General features: G+C 37.0%; 4 protein-coding genes across 4 annotated transcripts; 2 read left to right on the top strand and 2 right to left on the bottom strand.

The window, feature by feature from the left end:
* The first annotated feature begins 173 nt into the window (after positions 1-173).
* On the top strand, positions 174-2313 carry LOC148911229 (uncharacterized). Its single transcript, XM_089029409.1, has 2 exons — positions 174-696; positions 1020-2313. Exons 1-2 carry the CDS (start codon positions 482-484, stop codon positions 1435-1437), a joined length of 633 nt encoding a protein of 210 aa, XP_088885535.1. The 5' UTR covers positions 174-481; the 3' UTR covers positions 1438-2313.
* Positions 2261-5611, bottom strand: LOC148911228 (uncharacterized). The gene is made up of 2 exons (XM_089029408.1): positions 5010-5611; positions 2261-4599 (listed from the first exon to the last, which is right to left on the bottom strand). Exons 1-2 carry the CDS (start codon positions 5337-5339, stop codon positions 3292-3294), a joined length of 1638 nt encoding a protein of 545 aa, XP_088885534.1. The 5' UTR covers positions 5340-5611; the 3' UTR covers positions 2261-3291.
* Positions 5612-5716: 105 nt separating this feature from the next.
* On the bottom strand, positions 5717-15481 carry LOC116293899 (45 kDa calcium-binding protein). Its single transcript, XM_031701395.2, has 4 exons — positions 14916-15481; positions 14532-14707; positions 12653-12738; positions 5717-6214 (listed from the first exon to the last, which is right to left on the bottom strand). The coding sequence occupies exons 1-4, from the start codon at positions 15469-15471 to the stop codon at positions 5971-5973; spliced, it is 1062 nt and encodes a 353-aa protein (XP_031557255.2). The 5' UTR covers positions 15472-15481; the 3' UTR covers positions 5717-5970.
* LOC116293900 (5-hydroxytryptamine receptor 2A-like) lies at positions 8201-9882 on the top strand. The gene is made up of 2 exons (XM_031701396.2): positions 8201-8216; positions 8481-9882. Exon 2 carries the CDS (start codon positions 8573-8575, stop codon positions 9551-9553), a length of 981 nt encoding a protein of 326 aa, XP_031557256.2. The 5' UTR covers positions 8201-8216; positions 8481-8572; the 3' UTR covers positions 9554-9882.
* Positions 15482-17012: the final 1531 nt, after the last annotated feature.

The raw sequence follows: 17012 nt of genomic DNA, 5'->3' as shown, positions 1-17012 counted from the left end.
TTTGCTGTAGAGAAGGGGGGATTAGAAAATATTTACTCTCTGAAAGGGATGGGATTGACCAGATGAGCTTAGCTATGTTTCCCATTTTTTACCCAAGAAAGGTTTCAGTGAATTAATTATTTACACTCCTGAGCCATGCGTGGCCAAATGCGCACATAAATCTTCTTCCTTAAAGGACAACTGACCCTCCAAAATGACCCATTTTTAAGAGGAACTACATCATTTGAGAAGTCCAAAAATCCAGTTTTTAAAGGGGATAGAGCATCCATTTTTCTAAAACAATTTTTTGAAAACATCGCATATATCGCTCTGGTGGCCGCCATCTTGCGCTTTTATCGCGGGCTCAGAAAAATAGCGTAATGACGTCACAACGTCACAAGAGTTCAAGCTTCCAGTTGTTTGTCTGACTTCTTCCTCAGTTTCTTATACGTTTTACTCAATATTTTGCGAAAAAATACAACTTGGTCATCAAATTAAAGGCATGTCAGAATCTAATTCTTCTTCCGAAGGCTCGGACAGCTCGGGAGACGATTTCGCTCAAGAATTTTTCGGAATGGACGACGAATTTGGTTTACGGCCATATCAGTTTGAACCAGAAATAGAAATCTCCTCAGATGAAGAGTTCAGAGAAGGATCTGACAGTGACATTATTGAAGACGATGAACAAGAGAACAATCGACTTACAAATTCAGATTGGTAAGTCGTACTTCTGTCTTATCACAAAACTGAACTACATATCCATTTTATATAAAATCGTATCTTGCCACTCGTGTTCTTGCAATATGTTCTTTAGATATTGGTATGCATGAATCCAGTTTGCGACCAAAAGCAATACCAACTTTCACAATTTTAATTAAAAACATGTTTAAAAACATCGCTTGATAGTCAATAAGTTATATACTGCAGGATATAGATACAGGGATATAGTTGTGTCACAAGTTGTGTATGTATATTCTCACTTGGGACAATCGTTGATAATGTTCAAAGATACTAAGAATTGTTTTATTTCTGTTAAATAGGTGTACCTGTGGTAGCTGCCAAATTATGGATTCAATATCTGAATGCATTTGTTGCCAAGAAATCGAAAAAGTGGTTGCAACATGCCAGTCTGTTGTTGAAGATGGAGATGCTGATGAACCACCACCATGCATTACTCAACATCCTGGATTCTTACCTGTTTGTGCCAATAAGTATGTTCTTCGAACCGCATGGGCTCAGTACAAACAGCAGTACAGTAATGCGTATGAAGGCCCAGAGCACAAGCAGTACAGACACATTGCATATAGGCAACTAGCAAGATGGTGCTGGGGAGTCCTTGGAAAGGAAGTTCGGGTTGTTCTGCCCTCTTGTGCTGTCATGTGCATCAGAGCACACTTCCCTCCCCCTGGACTAGAGGAGGACTTTGAATTTGAAGGTTTTCACTATGCAGATGATTAGCTTGGCCTAAAGTTACATGGAGTTATTATATACATTTTATTTATTCCTTACTTCATTTCATATACACAGAGTGGATTTTTTTCTATCAGGATTTCTGAATTGATAAATTGAAAAGGAAAACATGGAAAGGCTGAGACCAAAATGTATAAGATTAGTCATGAATTTATTTTTAGATGAAGTACATATAGAAAGTTGTTTATATAAATGTTTTCTAGGTTTTGCATATTTTATTATTTAAAAACAACTACACCTAGACAAAATATCCAGCTGAATAGAGAACCTAGTGTACAAAGCACTAGTGGACAAAATCATGAGCTAACCAAGCAAATTTTGCAGTTATACTAGACATGGATAACCAATATTTCCTGGGCACCAATTTGTCTGAAAACAAGGCTAGTCAGTATTGTTTATAAAGAATTTGCCTTGAAGTAGCATGCTATAATGGATTCAAAAATTGTGCTAAATGAAAAAAATATTCTCTTGGTGATAGAATCCCACCCCATCTTAGAATCTCGGTACTGACTAGTCTCATTGTCAGACAAATTGGCACTAGGAAATCTTGGCATCCAGGCTTGTCAGCCATTTATGGCTCATATATTTTTTTTCCAGGCAAATAGGCCCTTTGCAGCTCAGTAATCATGTGCTGATTAATTCACTGAGAGCAAATGAATGAACATCTTGATTCCCATGAGTGAAAGCGAAAGTCACTATTCAGCTGGAATTTTTTCTATACTACATTCATACTGGGAGAGACCCCATATATAATGGAGCGTAGATAGTTAAAGAAAAGACCTCTTTTAAGATTTCATTTAAAAGTCAATCGTTTCCTAAGTGGTAATGATATTTTAATAAAATTTTCATCTGAACATCTAAAAACTGCAAACTTATCTACCACTTTAATCAGGTCCCCTTCACATTAATTACATATTTTGTTTATAGCAGTTTTACTTGGGTCTGTCATGTACCTTCCCATTTGTAGAAGCATTGTAATTATTACCAGTAATGAACACAACTGTTCAAAGATGAGGGGGATTGGGACGACAGGCTTACTTGACAGTTCTTTCAAAACAGCTATTCACTAGAGTACAATCACTAAAAGAGTGCCAATGATGCTTTGCATTATTTTCTACTAAATAGTGTTAATTAAAAATAGGAAATGGTTAGAATTAGCATCACTTAACACTACACATTTTAGTGTTTTTAGTCTCTACTACATTCCATTTAAATTAATTACCTAGAAAATCTTGACCGGTGTCGTTCAATCAATTCCTGTTTGTCTGGGGCAGGAACACTAGCAATGTTTCTTGGTAATTCAACCTCTTCAATTGGGTCAACCCCTGCAGCCTCCATGCCACCCTCACAAATTTCAAGTACTTTCAGTTGTAGCTCAGGGAGGAAAGCATAGCTTTTTCTTTGTAAGACTGGCTTAACAACCCAGCGCTTGTGCATCTTAGGGAAGCACTTGCGATAACGAGCTTCTCCACTCCTTGGGCCTTTTTGAACAATTGCTTGAATTCTAGCTGTATTGAAATTGTTGTCAATGGCAGCAAGTTGAGTACGAGCAACCATTCCCTTGTAAGAGAAGTGCTCTCTTTTTGAGCAATACTTCAGCATCATCGAATGATAAACTTCAAGCCCTCCTGTGTGACAAAAGTCGGTCAATCTTGCCAAGTCATTAAGTAACTTTGGTTGAAGGACAACCTCTTCTAGGGCCACATGAGCTGGTGACCCCGGCTTGATCCAGTGTGTGGTGCGCACTTGTCTGCGGGTTAGGGGAGGATGGGCACACTTTTTGAATACCTCTGCATCCTTCCAGGAATGCTTGTTCACGCAATGGTGAACAACAGATTTCCACTACTCTCTCAAAAGTTGTACATCCCCATTACATGTAGCAGCACACCACCAAAGATGGTTTGAAATGGATTGTATCCAGGGTGCCAGCTCTTGGTTTTTCTTCAATTTTGCTTTCTTGTTCAGCTTTTTTACAATTGACTTGGAAAGATGCCACACATCATACTGGTGTTTGATGTGGCTAAAATCTTTTGCCATAGTGCTGGTGATGGATGTGTGTCTGTCAGTTGTGATACATTTTATACTGACCGTGTCTTCTAAAGTGTTCAAACACCTTAGAAACCCCTCTTTCTCCATAGCATTGGAGCTGGTTACTTCAGAGACTTGAACAATGCTGAAGGTGGCAATTTTCCCTGTGCTTGTCTCCATCATAGTATATGTGCCATATTTAGCACTATGGCCAGGACTGTCACTTCGGCCATCACCATTGAGATTTACTATGTCCTTATTTGACAGCTCTTCAATTACAGCAGCCTCCTCTCTCTTCCAAGCATCATTAACAACAGGAAATAGGTAACGTTCCTGATGTCTGTAAAAGACCCTCTCACTCAGAAATTTTAGGCCAAGACAGGATGCAAAGTTTTGAAGTCTGGTAAAAGTATTACCAGTAAATAATAGTGATGAGGAAATCAACAAGTTCCCAATAGCTAAGCGATTTAACATTGGCTGTGAGTACCATGTCAAAGCATGATGTTTCATACATATAGTTGTCACAATAAGTAGGCTGCCTTGACATACAAAGTTGACATCAGCGACAGGTGCTCCACAGCTTCTACAAAACTTGAATAACTGCTGCAAACAAGAGTTAAATACCAAATATTTAGGTTCTTTGATATGGTTTTCAAGAGTTTTATTGCAGTCTTTGTTTTCTGGCTCTAATTCACTGTCCGCTGTTGAAACTGTCTCTTGTGATGAAACAATGAAACCATGATCATCGTCACTTAGTGGGAGTCCCTCTTCCTCTGAAAACAAAGACTTTTCTGACTTTTGTGGAGACACTGTTGGCATTGACTTTACTGGTGAGGGGTGATAGCTAGTACTGTAGCTGTGGTCGTGGAAGCTCACACTGAGTATTTCATCTCTACTGATGTTTGGTGAAGGGGAGGGATTGTAAACTGTTGTTGTGTCGGCATCTTTATAGTATCCAGGCTCTGTCTGTGTTGATACAGTGGATGTTACAACATATCTACAACCAAGGCAACACTGAACACCAATCTCCTTACAAAGTGGTTCAGGAGAGAACTCTGGTGTTTCCATACTTGGTGGATCTTCACACGAGGGATTTATTGTGGCACATAGCTGCTCCACATTCTTTGAAAATACAAAAATAAACAATGTTTTCAACAATACTATAAACCATTCTTCGAGGCCTACTTTACCTTAAATAATACAAAATAAACATATTAACCAACAATGCTATAAATTATTCTTCCGTGGTCATTTATCCAAGCAAATTTGGAATATTACGGCAACATTGTTATGGTTTACGAATAGATATCAAATGTAAACTAAACACGTGCAAATAACCATTTTGAAAATTTCAAGTATCGATCAAATATTACTAGCTATACTTATGATTTTAAGCAACATTTCATCTATGAAAGCATAAATAGCTAATGATTGATGACTCGCTTCGGTATGCATTAATAAGTCTTTTTCATGAGTGATTATTTCGAAAAACAATGTAAACTATGTTATGTATAAATGACATGTTATCTCACCTCTTCGTTTTGTTTGCGTTTGAGCCGGTTCTCTGATGTAGCTCTTCTTTTAGCTGGCTTGCAAAAATTGAATACTGACGGAACAGCATCGCTCTTTAATCTCCTCTTCCTTTTTATCCCGGTTAACTGCTCCATCAGATCCACTTCAAAGCATGAATCCTCGAAGTGATCGCTGCAAACGTAGCAGTTCTTCAAAGGCGGCAGGTTCTCTCTCTTTATCCGCGCTATCCATGCCTTCTGAAGAGCTATTTTGTTAGGAATTTTGTGGTAGCTAACAGACTCAGTTTTGGAAGAATGGTTGGTGCATTCTGGCACACAACAATGGACCATCTGGATTAAGAAACTTACTCTAACTTAGACTATTAAAAGATCGACTAGCACTCGAAATATACAAACTCAACAAGTTTGGAATGCAAGCTTCACGTTGTGACGTCACAGCATTAATGCGGTAATTTATTGCGGGCTCAAATATGGCGCTCTTCTGTTGCTATTTTTCGCGAATTGATTATTTCTTTTCGGCGACATAGAAGCTGTATCAGAGTTCAAAGTTGAATTTATGTGATCTATGTACGTTGTAGTTTTATATGAAAAACGGCAATTTTTGGGGTCAGTTGTCCTTTAATCAACCAGTTGTGTCAGAATTGATGAGGATTTGTAAGGGAAGATGTGTTGATTGACATACAGAACACTATCTATATAAATCCTAATAAAATATTTAACTATATTTATTGCCATTTTTTTAAAAGTTGACATATTAGCTTTGACAAAACTGGTCAAATTCACAGGGAAGGTTCGTTGTGTGTGACCTGTTAGTGCAAGTAACCTTGTTAAAAGTCCAAATTTGCAACGGCAAAGGCTGCTAGGGCCTGTGCTCTTAGGTACATGTACAGCTGTGCCTGTAGTGTGTTCTATGCTTATTGTACAGTATGCTTTGAAAAATTGTGGGTAATATAAAGCAATTCTAAAATTCATCATGCAAAACCCCAACAAAATTTGATAAACTGCTGCCCGTGAAGAGTTGATAGTTAGTTAACATTTCCCTCTCAGATATTTTCCCGTCCTTGTTTTTATCTGAAACACTGATAAGATATGATGCCTCATTGGCTGCATGCTGTTCATGGCGAGGATCAAGATACGAGGCCAGCTCTTTACTATCTACAACATTATCATGGTTTTTATCCATCTGGGCAAACTCCTTTTTGCGACTGAAATTGGAAGACAGAAAAAGGACAATTAAAACATTATAGATTTGGCAATAATTAATATTGCATTATAGATTTGGCTATAATTAATATGGGAAGACTGCAGGCAAAGAACTTGCTACGAAAAGATATGAAGAATTAAGTTACAAACTATTGTACCAAATATTGATTCCAGTAATTCTGTTAGCAGTAAAGTACACACTTATCACCAGTATGAACTTAACAATGAGTTAGTAAGTTGTTTAGTTAGTTGTTATAAAAAGATATAAAGAATTGAGTTCCAAACTGTTGTGCCTGCTCATATTGATTCTAGTAATGTTACCCGTTAAGGGCCCATTTATCACCAGGTAATTATACATTTCATAATGGGAAAGCCCCTTGATCAAAATATGCAAACAAGTTGCCCACTAATGCCCAAGCTTCCTTCTCACTCACTAGTCATTATGGTATAACAAAGCAAAAAACCTGATGTGTATGTAACACCTCATCCATACTGTTCCCACGTTTAGGGGGCGTAAAAAAACAAGCATGAGAATAAATTCATGATAGACAACAACTTCATCACTTTAATGCTGTGTGGGGTCCCTGTGTAGTTATCAAAGTGAAGGTTACTAGACTAATATCACAAGAAACCGGCCTTGTGTTTTGAAGATTGTGCTTGGATACCTGGGATGACAACTGGATGATGGGAGGCAGTGGGCTGCAGAACGTTAGTCCCTCCCTCTCTTTCTGGCACTTATTTTTCAATAGCAAGAAATAAGACGTTGCAACAGCAAATTAACCTCCCTACCCCCACCCCCAACAAAATCCCTGCTTCACAGTTCCTGCGCATGCACTCATCGTGATGACGTCACTCAAATTTTTCCATAAGTAAAATATCAAGGAAACAACTTTTTTCACTTTAAACTCTTACAGTTCTGAAACAAACCATGTTTTCGTTGTTCGCGCATTTTTATCACAAAAAAGAATGAACTGCCACGCAATCTTACGGCTAAAAAAAGTCGGCGACCCTATTTTTAACTCTTTGTATAATACATGTCATCATGCAAAGATACAAAAATCTGGTGATGAAATGTTTTGCCCGTGAACATCCTAAATAGAGGTACCACTATATTCGGAGGCTGTTAGTCACGTCTGCAACATAAGTTGCCGCTCTACTCATCAAATCTACTCTGTTGACTGTTGATGTGGGTGAACATAATAAGACAGTTGTTGAAACATCCTCGACGCTCTCCTTTTTTGTCGTAAATCCTGAGCCCTTTCAGTCAGTTGATAAATGAAAACCCTAGTCAAATAGAAATTGTCATCGGGTTTGTTTACATTGCGGTGGCGCTTCACATGTAATTAAGAAAAATACAGCATAAATTACAAAGTTTTGAATTTCTACGGGAAATAAAAATAAAGTCTCTTTCGGCAAATAAGGAAAAGGGAAAGAGCTTTCCTATTGCGTTAATCGCTCAAACCTAATAAATCGTTTTGCCATTCCTAGAAAAGTGCATGAATTACAAGAATCAGACAATAAGAGAGTACTGAACAAGTGACAGTTTGATTAAAAGTTATTGAAATTTCATATATACTCAAGAGGAGAAACTGAAAACAGATTATGATGAAGCTTGTGAAAAAGGAAATCGCCCCATGGAAAAGAAGACAAGAAATGATATTGAAAAATCGAGTAAACAGTACCCTGCGAGTAGAGGCGTGACGAACTTAAAAGTTGAATGAAGTTTGAGTCAAACGTCCAAGTGAACCCAGATGTGAAATTAGGAGTTCTTCGCACAGTAAGTTTCCCACACTTCAAGATCATCCAATAATAAAAGACCACTGTTTGTCAGCTCTCCGTTGGCAAATATTAAACCTCCCTATTTTTATGTTTTAATTAATATATGAAAAAGGGTTCAAATCAAAAGGAGGTCGGCATTTGATGTCCAGAGGTAGGTCTGAATGCACTAATCTTGTACATATTACAAGAACTGACGGACATTTCAAAGGTTCTCGGTATTAACAGGTATTAATGATGGCACGTACGAGTTATTTCTAATCATGTTGTAAAATAATGAACATCATTTCATAGCTTTCTACAATACAACACCACAGGAACCAAGTAACGAGGTCCGTAGCACAAGACACAACGTAGCTTTCATTTAGTTTCTGTCAATTCAATTTTGATATTAGGTCGTAAAGTTAGACAACAGCAACAACAACAGAAAAGAAAGTATTCCCCTCTTCATGTAAATATAGTTTTACAAGTTTCACTACCATATTTTTTTAGACGGGGAAGCAAAAAAATCGTGGAAAACCCGAGACATTTTGAAGTACGTCCTGGTAGAAATAGATGAACATTTGAAGGAAAGCTACGTTGCAATGAGTGAAACCAAATGGAATCAGACTTTGGAGGTGGCATGCAATAGAGATTACTGTACTCAATGTCCGACGCTCATGGCATGTTTGTACACCATTGTTGGAGTGTTCTGCATGATAGGTAATGGAATGGTGCTTTATGCAATTTACAAAACGCCTTATTTGCAAACAGTTTCAAACTACTTCATAGCATCATTGGCCGTTGCTGACTTCTCGGTGGGAGTGTTAGTCAACCCATTTTGGGCCGCAAGAAGTGCTCTTTCTGTCTGGCATAACCAACACCCTTTGACTGTTATCACAGCCTATATGTCCATGCAGACCGCGGTTACTACCACGTTTAATCTATGCGCTGTCTCAATCGACCGTTATGTTGCCATCACACGACCTTTACACTATGAAAGAATCCTTACGCGACGACGTTGTAAAATAATTATTGCTATCATTTGGATACTATCCTTTGTTTTGCCGATTCCTCGTCCTCTTGTTACTGATCCTTCCAAAGTGTCGAAAATATGGATGACTGGCAGTACTTTAGTCATTCTTCTACCGTTGATAATCATAACCTACTGTTACTACCATATCGTACGCGAGGTTAAACGACATATTTCATCCATTGCTTCGATAAATAAATGGGTTTCTAGCCTTAACGATGGCGTGGTTACCAGAAAACGAAATACCAAAGCTGCTTGGACTGTTGCCATAGTGATTGGGGTGTTCCTCGTTTTATGGTTTCCAAGTCTGATTCTAACTTTATTGTTGGCGTTAAATAAGAAGGTTTGTGATGAAGATAAGTTGACTCGCGTGTGGTCGTTCACTGTGTTGGTTGCTTTTTTCAGCTCCGCTGTTAATCCCTTGGTATACGCAGCTAGGAACCAGGAATACAGGAACGCCTTTCGATCGATTTTTTTCAACAGAGGAACAAAACATGATTCCACAGTTGCTGTAATAAGTAATAGTATGACTATAAATGAAAGAACCTTTTAATTAGATCTTTGAAATAATTATATGGCTTGGAACACGTACTTTTAAATCTAGCTAAAAAATAAAGGAAACACATTAACTGGATCAGTTTCAATTTGGCTTTAAAGTACCTATCATGCCTACAGGATACCTTCATGATTTCAAAGCCTTATAGAATAATAATGGCCTTTACTTTCTCTTTGATATCTCTTTTCGTTGCCGAGATATTCAATACAGAAATCACGATATGATAACGTCAACCCAATACCTTGTAAAAGTATATCTCTGTGAGAATTAGCTTAAAATGTTGGTTACAGTAGTGCGCTATGACCACCATTAGCTACAGTCAAAAATTTGTTTCAATTTTTTTTTTTTTTTCTTTTGAGAATAAAATAAAGTATATCTACTTTTTCTATATGACAACTATACCAAATCTGGTACAAATCTGGGGTCAAAAAAATCAAAAAAGGCCTTCTTGATGTCAAAATTTTGCTTCTCTCAGCGTGAACGAATTAGCCAATCAGCAAACATTTTGTTCGTAGAACAATATTTCCTAGTTCCAGGTTTTTGGCTCAATACAAAAACAGATTTAACTCGAAAATAAAGAAGATAAAACTAATCCGTAGAAAGATTTACCAGATATCTTTTAGAAATAGCATAGTTCGTTGTAGATGGAAAATATTTCATTTTGTCAAGAGACAATAGAAAATACTTCGTTGTGACAAGCAATGCATCGCGCGCCTAGATTCCTAATCTCCCTGGCCCTGTAGCAGAAGTGTTTGATAGTGCTGTTATTCAATACATTTATTTACTGGATAAGATTTATCCTTCAGATACGCCGTTCATTCTAATAACAAAGGTAAACGGTCGGATATCCGAAATCTGAGACCTTAGTTTTATATTTGAATATGAAGCATGAACCTTTGAATAGAAATGTGATTTTTCGTATTTACCTTATTACATGAAATTTTCGCGAAACTTGAATTTCGCGATTTTCAAAAAATCGCGAAACTAAAGTGACGCGAAAAAAATAATTGACACGAAAATTAAGTGGCCACCCATAATGCATATTTGAATTAATTTTAAATTTAATAAATAAACATGAAAAAACACGAACTATTTCTCGTTGTTGTTGTTACTGTTACTCAACCGAACAGTGTGCCATGACAAAGTGGCAAATGTCATTTCAAAATGGAACTTCCAAAGAAGGAAATGAGTAAGAGATTTAGAAAGTTTCCGAAAGCGTTTCTTGTCTTATCCAATCAGAACAAGCAATTTTGATGGAATGTTTCTGAAACTGATTCTGAGCATGACCAGCTACAGAGAAGCAGTTTCCTCTCTGAGATAATGATCTGTCATCTCACATTTGATATTTGTCCTTGACTGATAAAAAACATCTGTAAATTTTATACTTGGATAATGTTCAGAGAGAAAATTTGGAAAGATTAAAGATATTTTGTGAAGTAATACTGCATAAGCCATCATACCATCATTTGCAGTGATATTATTGCATTATTATTTGTTTTATTTTGGAAAACATCAAAGTGAGAAGACATTTTCGTTTGGCTTATTTCCTAAACATGCTGACCTAGATCACATTTATCCAGGTTTTATCAGTCCTGGTTTTATCAGTCCTGGTTTTATCAGTCCTGGTTTTGTCAGCCCAGGTTTTATCAGTCCTGCTTTTATCAGTCCTGGTTTTATCAGTCCTGGTTTTATCAGTCCTGGTTTTATCAGTCCTGGTTTTATCAGTCCTGGTTTTATCAGTCCTGGTTTTATCAGTCCTGGTTTTATCAGTCCAGGTTTTATCAGTCCAGGTTTTATCAGTCCTGTTTTTGTCAGTCCTGGTTTTGTCTGCCCAGGTTTTGTCAGTCCAGGTTTTATCAGTCCAGGTTTTATCAGTCCAGGTTTTATCAGTCCAATCTTTATCAGTCCAGGTTTTGTCAGTCCTGGTTTTATCAGTCCAGGTTTTATCAGTCCTGTTTTTATCAGTACTGATTTTATCAGTCCTGGTTTTGTCAGTCCTGGTTTTGTCAGTCCTGGTTTTATCAGTCCTGGTTTTGTCAGTCCTGGTTTTATCAGTCCTGGTATTGTGAGTCCTGGTTTTGTGAGTCCTGGTTTTGTGAGTCCTGGTTTTGTGAGTCCAGGTTTTATCAGTCCTGGTTTTATCAGTCCTGGTTTTATCAGTCCAGGTTTTATCAGTCCTGGTTTTGTCAGTCCTGGTTTTATCAGTACAGATTTTATCAGTCCAGGTTTTATCAGTCCTGGTTTTATCAGTCCAGGTTTTATCAGTCCTGGTTTTATCAGTCCAGGTTTTATCAGTCCTGGTTTTGTCAGTCCTGGTTTTGTCTGCCCAGGTTTTATCAGTCCTGGTTTTGTCAGTCCAGGTTTTATCAGTCCTGGTTTTGTCAGTCCTGGTTTTGTCAGCCCAGGTTTTGTCAGTCCAGGTTTTATCAGTACAGGTTTTATCAGTACAGGTTTTATCAGTACATGGCTTTATCAGTACATGGCTTTATCAGTACAGGTTTTATCAGCACAGGTTTTATCAGTACAGGTTTTATCAGTCCAATCCAGTCCAGGTTTTACAACATGCCAAATTAAAGTGCGTGTTAAATAGCGTTTTTCCTCAAAATCGCGAAATTAACATGTCGCGAATTTCACGTAATAAGGTATCCAGAAAACATAAAAGCACAAAAATTCCGTTTAGTCTCAGATTGTCCATTTCAGATCTTGCACCAGTTTTCTTCCCAGTTCTCTGGTTTTCCACCCTCCGTAAAAAAAACACGTGAGTTGAGTGTTGTGTGTTGAAAATAATAGATACAGTAATGAAAGGTGAGTGCATGTGGAGCAAATCTTATGAAACAGAGCCCCTTATGGTGAAGGATGGTTGACTTAGAATAACAACATTAAATATTATTTAAAAAACTATTTCAATTAAAAAGCTAATATTAAGTTAAAAAGCTAAAATATCAGAATACTTTTCGTGTGTCTGCAAAACTCCACTATAAACTACAGACACATCTCATCATGTTTTATTAGGAAATAATGAATGACAGGCCTTAGGTGAGATAAAACTCTACTGGTCACATTAGAAAGAGATGCATGCAGGAATACAATACTTACTCTTCTGCATATTGTTTTTCCATTTCAACTTGATCTGGATCAACATCACCAGGAGGAATATTCACAAACTCATCTACTGTCATGACCTGATATTCAACAAACACATACATAGAGATTATCACATGTTAAGAGCCTGATATGGTTTTTATTCACGAGTTTCCATATGAAAAAACAAGCAAGTCCACAAGTAAAGGACTATACAAAACATGAAGCAACCTTGATTGTTAACTACAATAAAAACCTGTGTGTAAGAATCTAGTGGTTTAAGAACCTGCTGGCAGAATTTGCCATTTTAACAGTGACCCAAAAGTATGAAAAACCTGTTTAGCCAAGCAAGATCAAGCAGGTTCTTAAATATGGATTACAGTTAAACTATGATCAACATTTTAACCAAGAAGTTTTACTTTTGAAGTTGCAAATTTACATTACAAGAAAATACCAAACTATAATTACAAATAAAAGTAATAATTCCTACAACAAAAACAGGTTTATATAAAGTACAGACTGTAATTGTCTTCATTGACCTAATTAAGATGCTAATTATACAGCTTCTCATTAATCCCATATATAGGTAACTGTCCAATTATTTTGTTAATTGGACAGGTCTTTTTGAGATGGATTAATTTAGGTAGCTATATAATTAATAGGTAATGGGATTTCATGCTCTCCAATCAAAAAAATAATTCAGACTCGAAAAATTCCTGTATGGCCTCATCCAATTTTGGAAGTCCTCGGAATTTTCCACATCCAATTATTTCTTAATTGGATAGCATGGAGTCCTATTACATATACTAATTGTCTTTAAGAACCTAATTGAGAATCTAATAAGCCCAAATCGTCAATAACTACCCCAAAATGCAAAAACCTATTTTGCCGTGCTTCACAAAATGTAGGTTCTTACATGCAGGTTTTTACTCTAATTATTCACAACTCAATAAATTGCAATTGCAAGGACTGAAGGGGATCTTTCACCATAAGGAGGAAAATAAAGATAACAGATAAAAACACTTGCATTGAGAGGAAAAATAGACAATAAAAGCTCATTACAGTTAGAACAACTGTTATGCATAAACAAAAACCTCAACGTTTGTAAAAAATGCCCTTGATAAGGGGATTTCAATTATTTTTCACATTAGTATGCTCTCTTGACAAAATAGGCAGCTGTGTTCTGCACTAGATTGATATTAATGATATTTCATTTGATTGTGAAATAGGCAGCTGTGAAAAATAAAATATACCCTGCATATAGCCAGCTTTCTTCTATTCACACCCCTACTTCATGTGCTTTTTTCTAACAACCTTCCTCAATTATCAGTACTTGAATATTGGTAAAAAAAACTTGAAGAAATAGAAAAGAAGCAAGCATGCTGTGTGGAGTTAAAAAGCATGTGGAGGTTGGCAGAACAGATGAGAGAAGTGCTAAGAGAAGCATGGTGAGTAGCAGTGTTCTGCCAATTCCCAAGTGCTTTATGACTCCACAAAGCACAGCAAGTAAGTTTTTATTTGCTTTATAAAATACATTTACTTACAATAAACGTTATTTTGGATAGAAATGAAGCAACTGAAAGTGTGTGGGAAGTGCTGTGTGCTCTCATAAAGCACATGGCTCTCAACTATCAGAATGCAAGATTTATAACAGTTATTTTATCATTCTTTTTGGTACTCAGGAGGTTGCAGGTCCATGCAAATATTCAAAAAACATTTCTGAGAAATATGCTCGAAAACACATAAGAGGATCGGATTTCTACTCTTTTATGTGTTGGTTGTTATGTACCACATTCAAACCTGTGCAACATATTGGATCAGGTTTCCAAGGCCATCTATCCACCTAATGCTAGTATGGCCCACCTCTATGAATTATCAATAAGTTAACATTTACCTTGGCATTGTTTTTGTCAAAATTGACCAACATGTCATTAGCCATATTCTGCACAGTAACAGGATTGTATTCAGGATGCTGAAAGTAAAGGAACTCAGTGACATCTAGCTTCTTGTCCAAGTTGAGGTCTGCTTTCTTCCACTTTTCATGTGCTTCTTGTAAACCACCATCCTCTTCTGCAATAAGTCATACAATTATTATAAAATTATAATAGCCACATACTGTAAACGTTATGTTAGCCATATAAAAGACTTCCAATGTATTAAAAAATATTTAGCCAGGCTCTACCGTGCTTTTAAGCCAGTGTAACTTCTTTTAGCTTGATTGGTTTATGTATAGAATGTTACCAAATAACATGTACAAGTAATGAAAAGTTGAACACACCTTGATTTTGTAGAGCCTCAGAACTAACTGTAACATTACTATCTCCTTGTAGAAGCTTGTATCGGTATTCCTTCCATGAAATTAGCCCATCTCCATCTTTATCGATGGACTTGAACAAACCTTCGTTTTTCTGTCGAGCACTTTCTACGTGCTCTAGAATTCTTTCGTGTATCCATCGGGTTAATTCATCTTTATCGATGAGATGATCCCGGTCATAATCAACCTTGTGGAATATTTCAATGAGCTTTTTGTATCCCAGCATGTTTTCAAACACTAGTTCGCCGTCTTTTATTAGTTTACCAAGAAAAGCCTCGTGATGGTAGTCCTTGTTGATGTCTCCATCTCGTTCCAGTTTGGCTCCTTCAAGATGGTCTGGAGGCAGTAATTCTTTGTTTTTAATCATACTTTTAATATCTGTAATAATCACTCTGCTATTCGTTACCGGTTTGCCTTCACAAATGCTGAGTGTTACCATGATAACAGCTAAGAAGAATCCCTGGTTTAGACTCATCCTGCTCCTTTTGCTTCCACAGAACTTGTACTTGCTGACGGCCATCTTGGTTCATACAGACAACAAAGGCCTGGTTACGTCTGGGAACTTGCGGGACACTTACGGGACACTTACGGAACACTTACGGGATTGAATTGGGTTAGCCAGACCACAGGTAGCCCAAACTTGGTTTCTGTAGTGTCCTGTTATAAGGAAATGTATGGAGATTCTGCAAAAATTTCAATAAAATCATTGAAACGTGAAATAAAGCCTCGAAATTTTACCTGATTATTGAGAAATAGCACTTCTTTCGCTTCGCTCTGTGTGGTTATTTTTGAATTTAGCCCGTTTTTAAAACATAACCTCACAGAGCTAAAGAGACTAAGTGCTATTCTCAATAATCAGGTAAAATTTCTAGGCTTTATTTCACGTTTCGATGATTTTATTAAAATTTTTGAAGAATCCCCATACTTTTTTTCATAACATGACACCACAGAAACCAAGCTTGGACTACCTGTGGCGAGACACAAGAAAAAGTGTACTAATAAATATGGGAAGTCCAATTTGAATAAGTATTTTTCTGGACTGACTAGCCTCTCGTACATGTGAAAATGATTCATGCTATTTTATGTTTCCTAGTGAAAACGAGGCTGGTCATCCTCGGTAACCGAGGGGTAAAATTCAGTCCAGAACAATAGTTATTAGAAAGAGAATATTCTCTTGTTATTGGTTATACCATCAGTGGTCGAAAAAAGTACACACACAGTACTCAAGACAAATAACATTGTCTATCTATAAAGGGAATCTACGTGAGCGCCGGTACGTCTTTAAGTATTTTGCAGGGTGGTAGAGGAGAATGACCTGCTGTATATTACACAATAGCAATGCCTCATATTTACTAACGAAACCATAGTATGGAAGAACGACTTCCGGGTCCAAAACAAAAAGGAGCGGTTCTATAGCTAAATACCAAGATAATATGAACTAAGTTCTTTCATATTCTCTTGTAAATACTTTTTTTTTGTCTTTTTTCTTTTTCTTTGTGAGAGGATTTGTTAACGTTGTCAAAATTTCTAACTTTTTCAAGTGAGGGTTACTAGTAAATCATTGTGAATATTTTTCGCTTTATTTTAGCGCCACAATATTGTAAGGACAGTTGTATGGACCCGCGGAATGCTTCACAGTTTATGTCACGATTGAGGTGTCACTTCAACTGAGCCTGTTACAAGTGTTCGTGTCTTTTACCAAGAGATCCCTACAATTTAACAGTGACTCCACATATGATAAAACAGGAATTCCCTCCCCAAAGCCCCCACGCTCTCCCTCGCCCAACCTAGACTCCTCGGATACTAGGGGAGGAAAAAACACTGCCAACCTTTTTTTTTTTTAAATAGCAAAAATATATATATATATATACAAACTTTGGAATAGAGAAGTAGTGATACGTTTGTCATCAAGCTAGTTGTTGAAATATCCGAGAGGGAGAAGGCGGGCTACGAATGTTTGTTTGTTTGTTTAATAATGTGGTTTGTTTTATTCTTTGACCTGTTTAGTTTTTTCCCTTGGGTTTTGGTGTCGTCCCTATTTTGTCTATAGGCGTCATGAAA

The sequence above is a fragment of the Actinia tenebrosa genome, unplaced genomic scaffold (genome assembly GCF_029948245.1).
Source record: "Actinia tenebrosa isolate PJP-AT-01 unplaced genomic scaffold, QUT_ActTen_1.0 PGA_scaffold14__42_contigs__length_11649687, whole genome shotgun sequence".
Lineage (NCBI taxonomy): Eukaryota > Metazoa > Cnidaria > Anthozoa > Actiniaria > Actiniidae > Actinia > Actinia tenebrosa.
The sequence above is the reverse complement of the archived record's forward strand: the minus strand, read 5'-3'. Positions and strand labels throughout refer to the sequence as shown.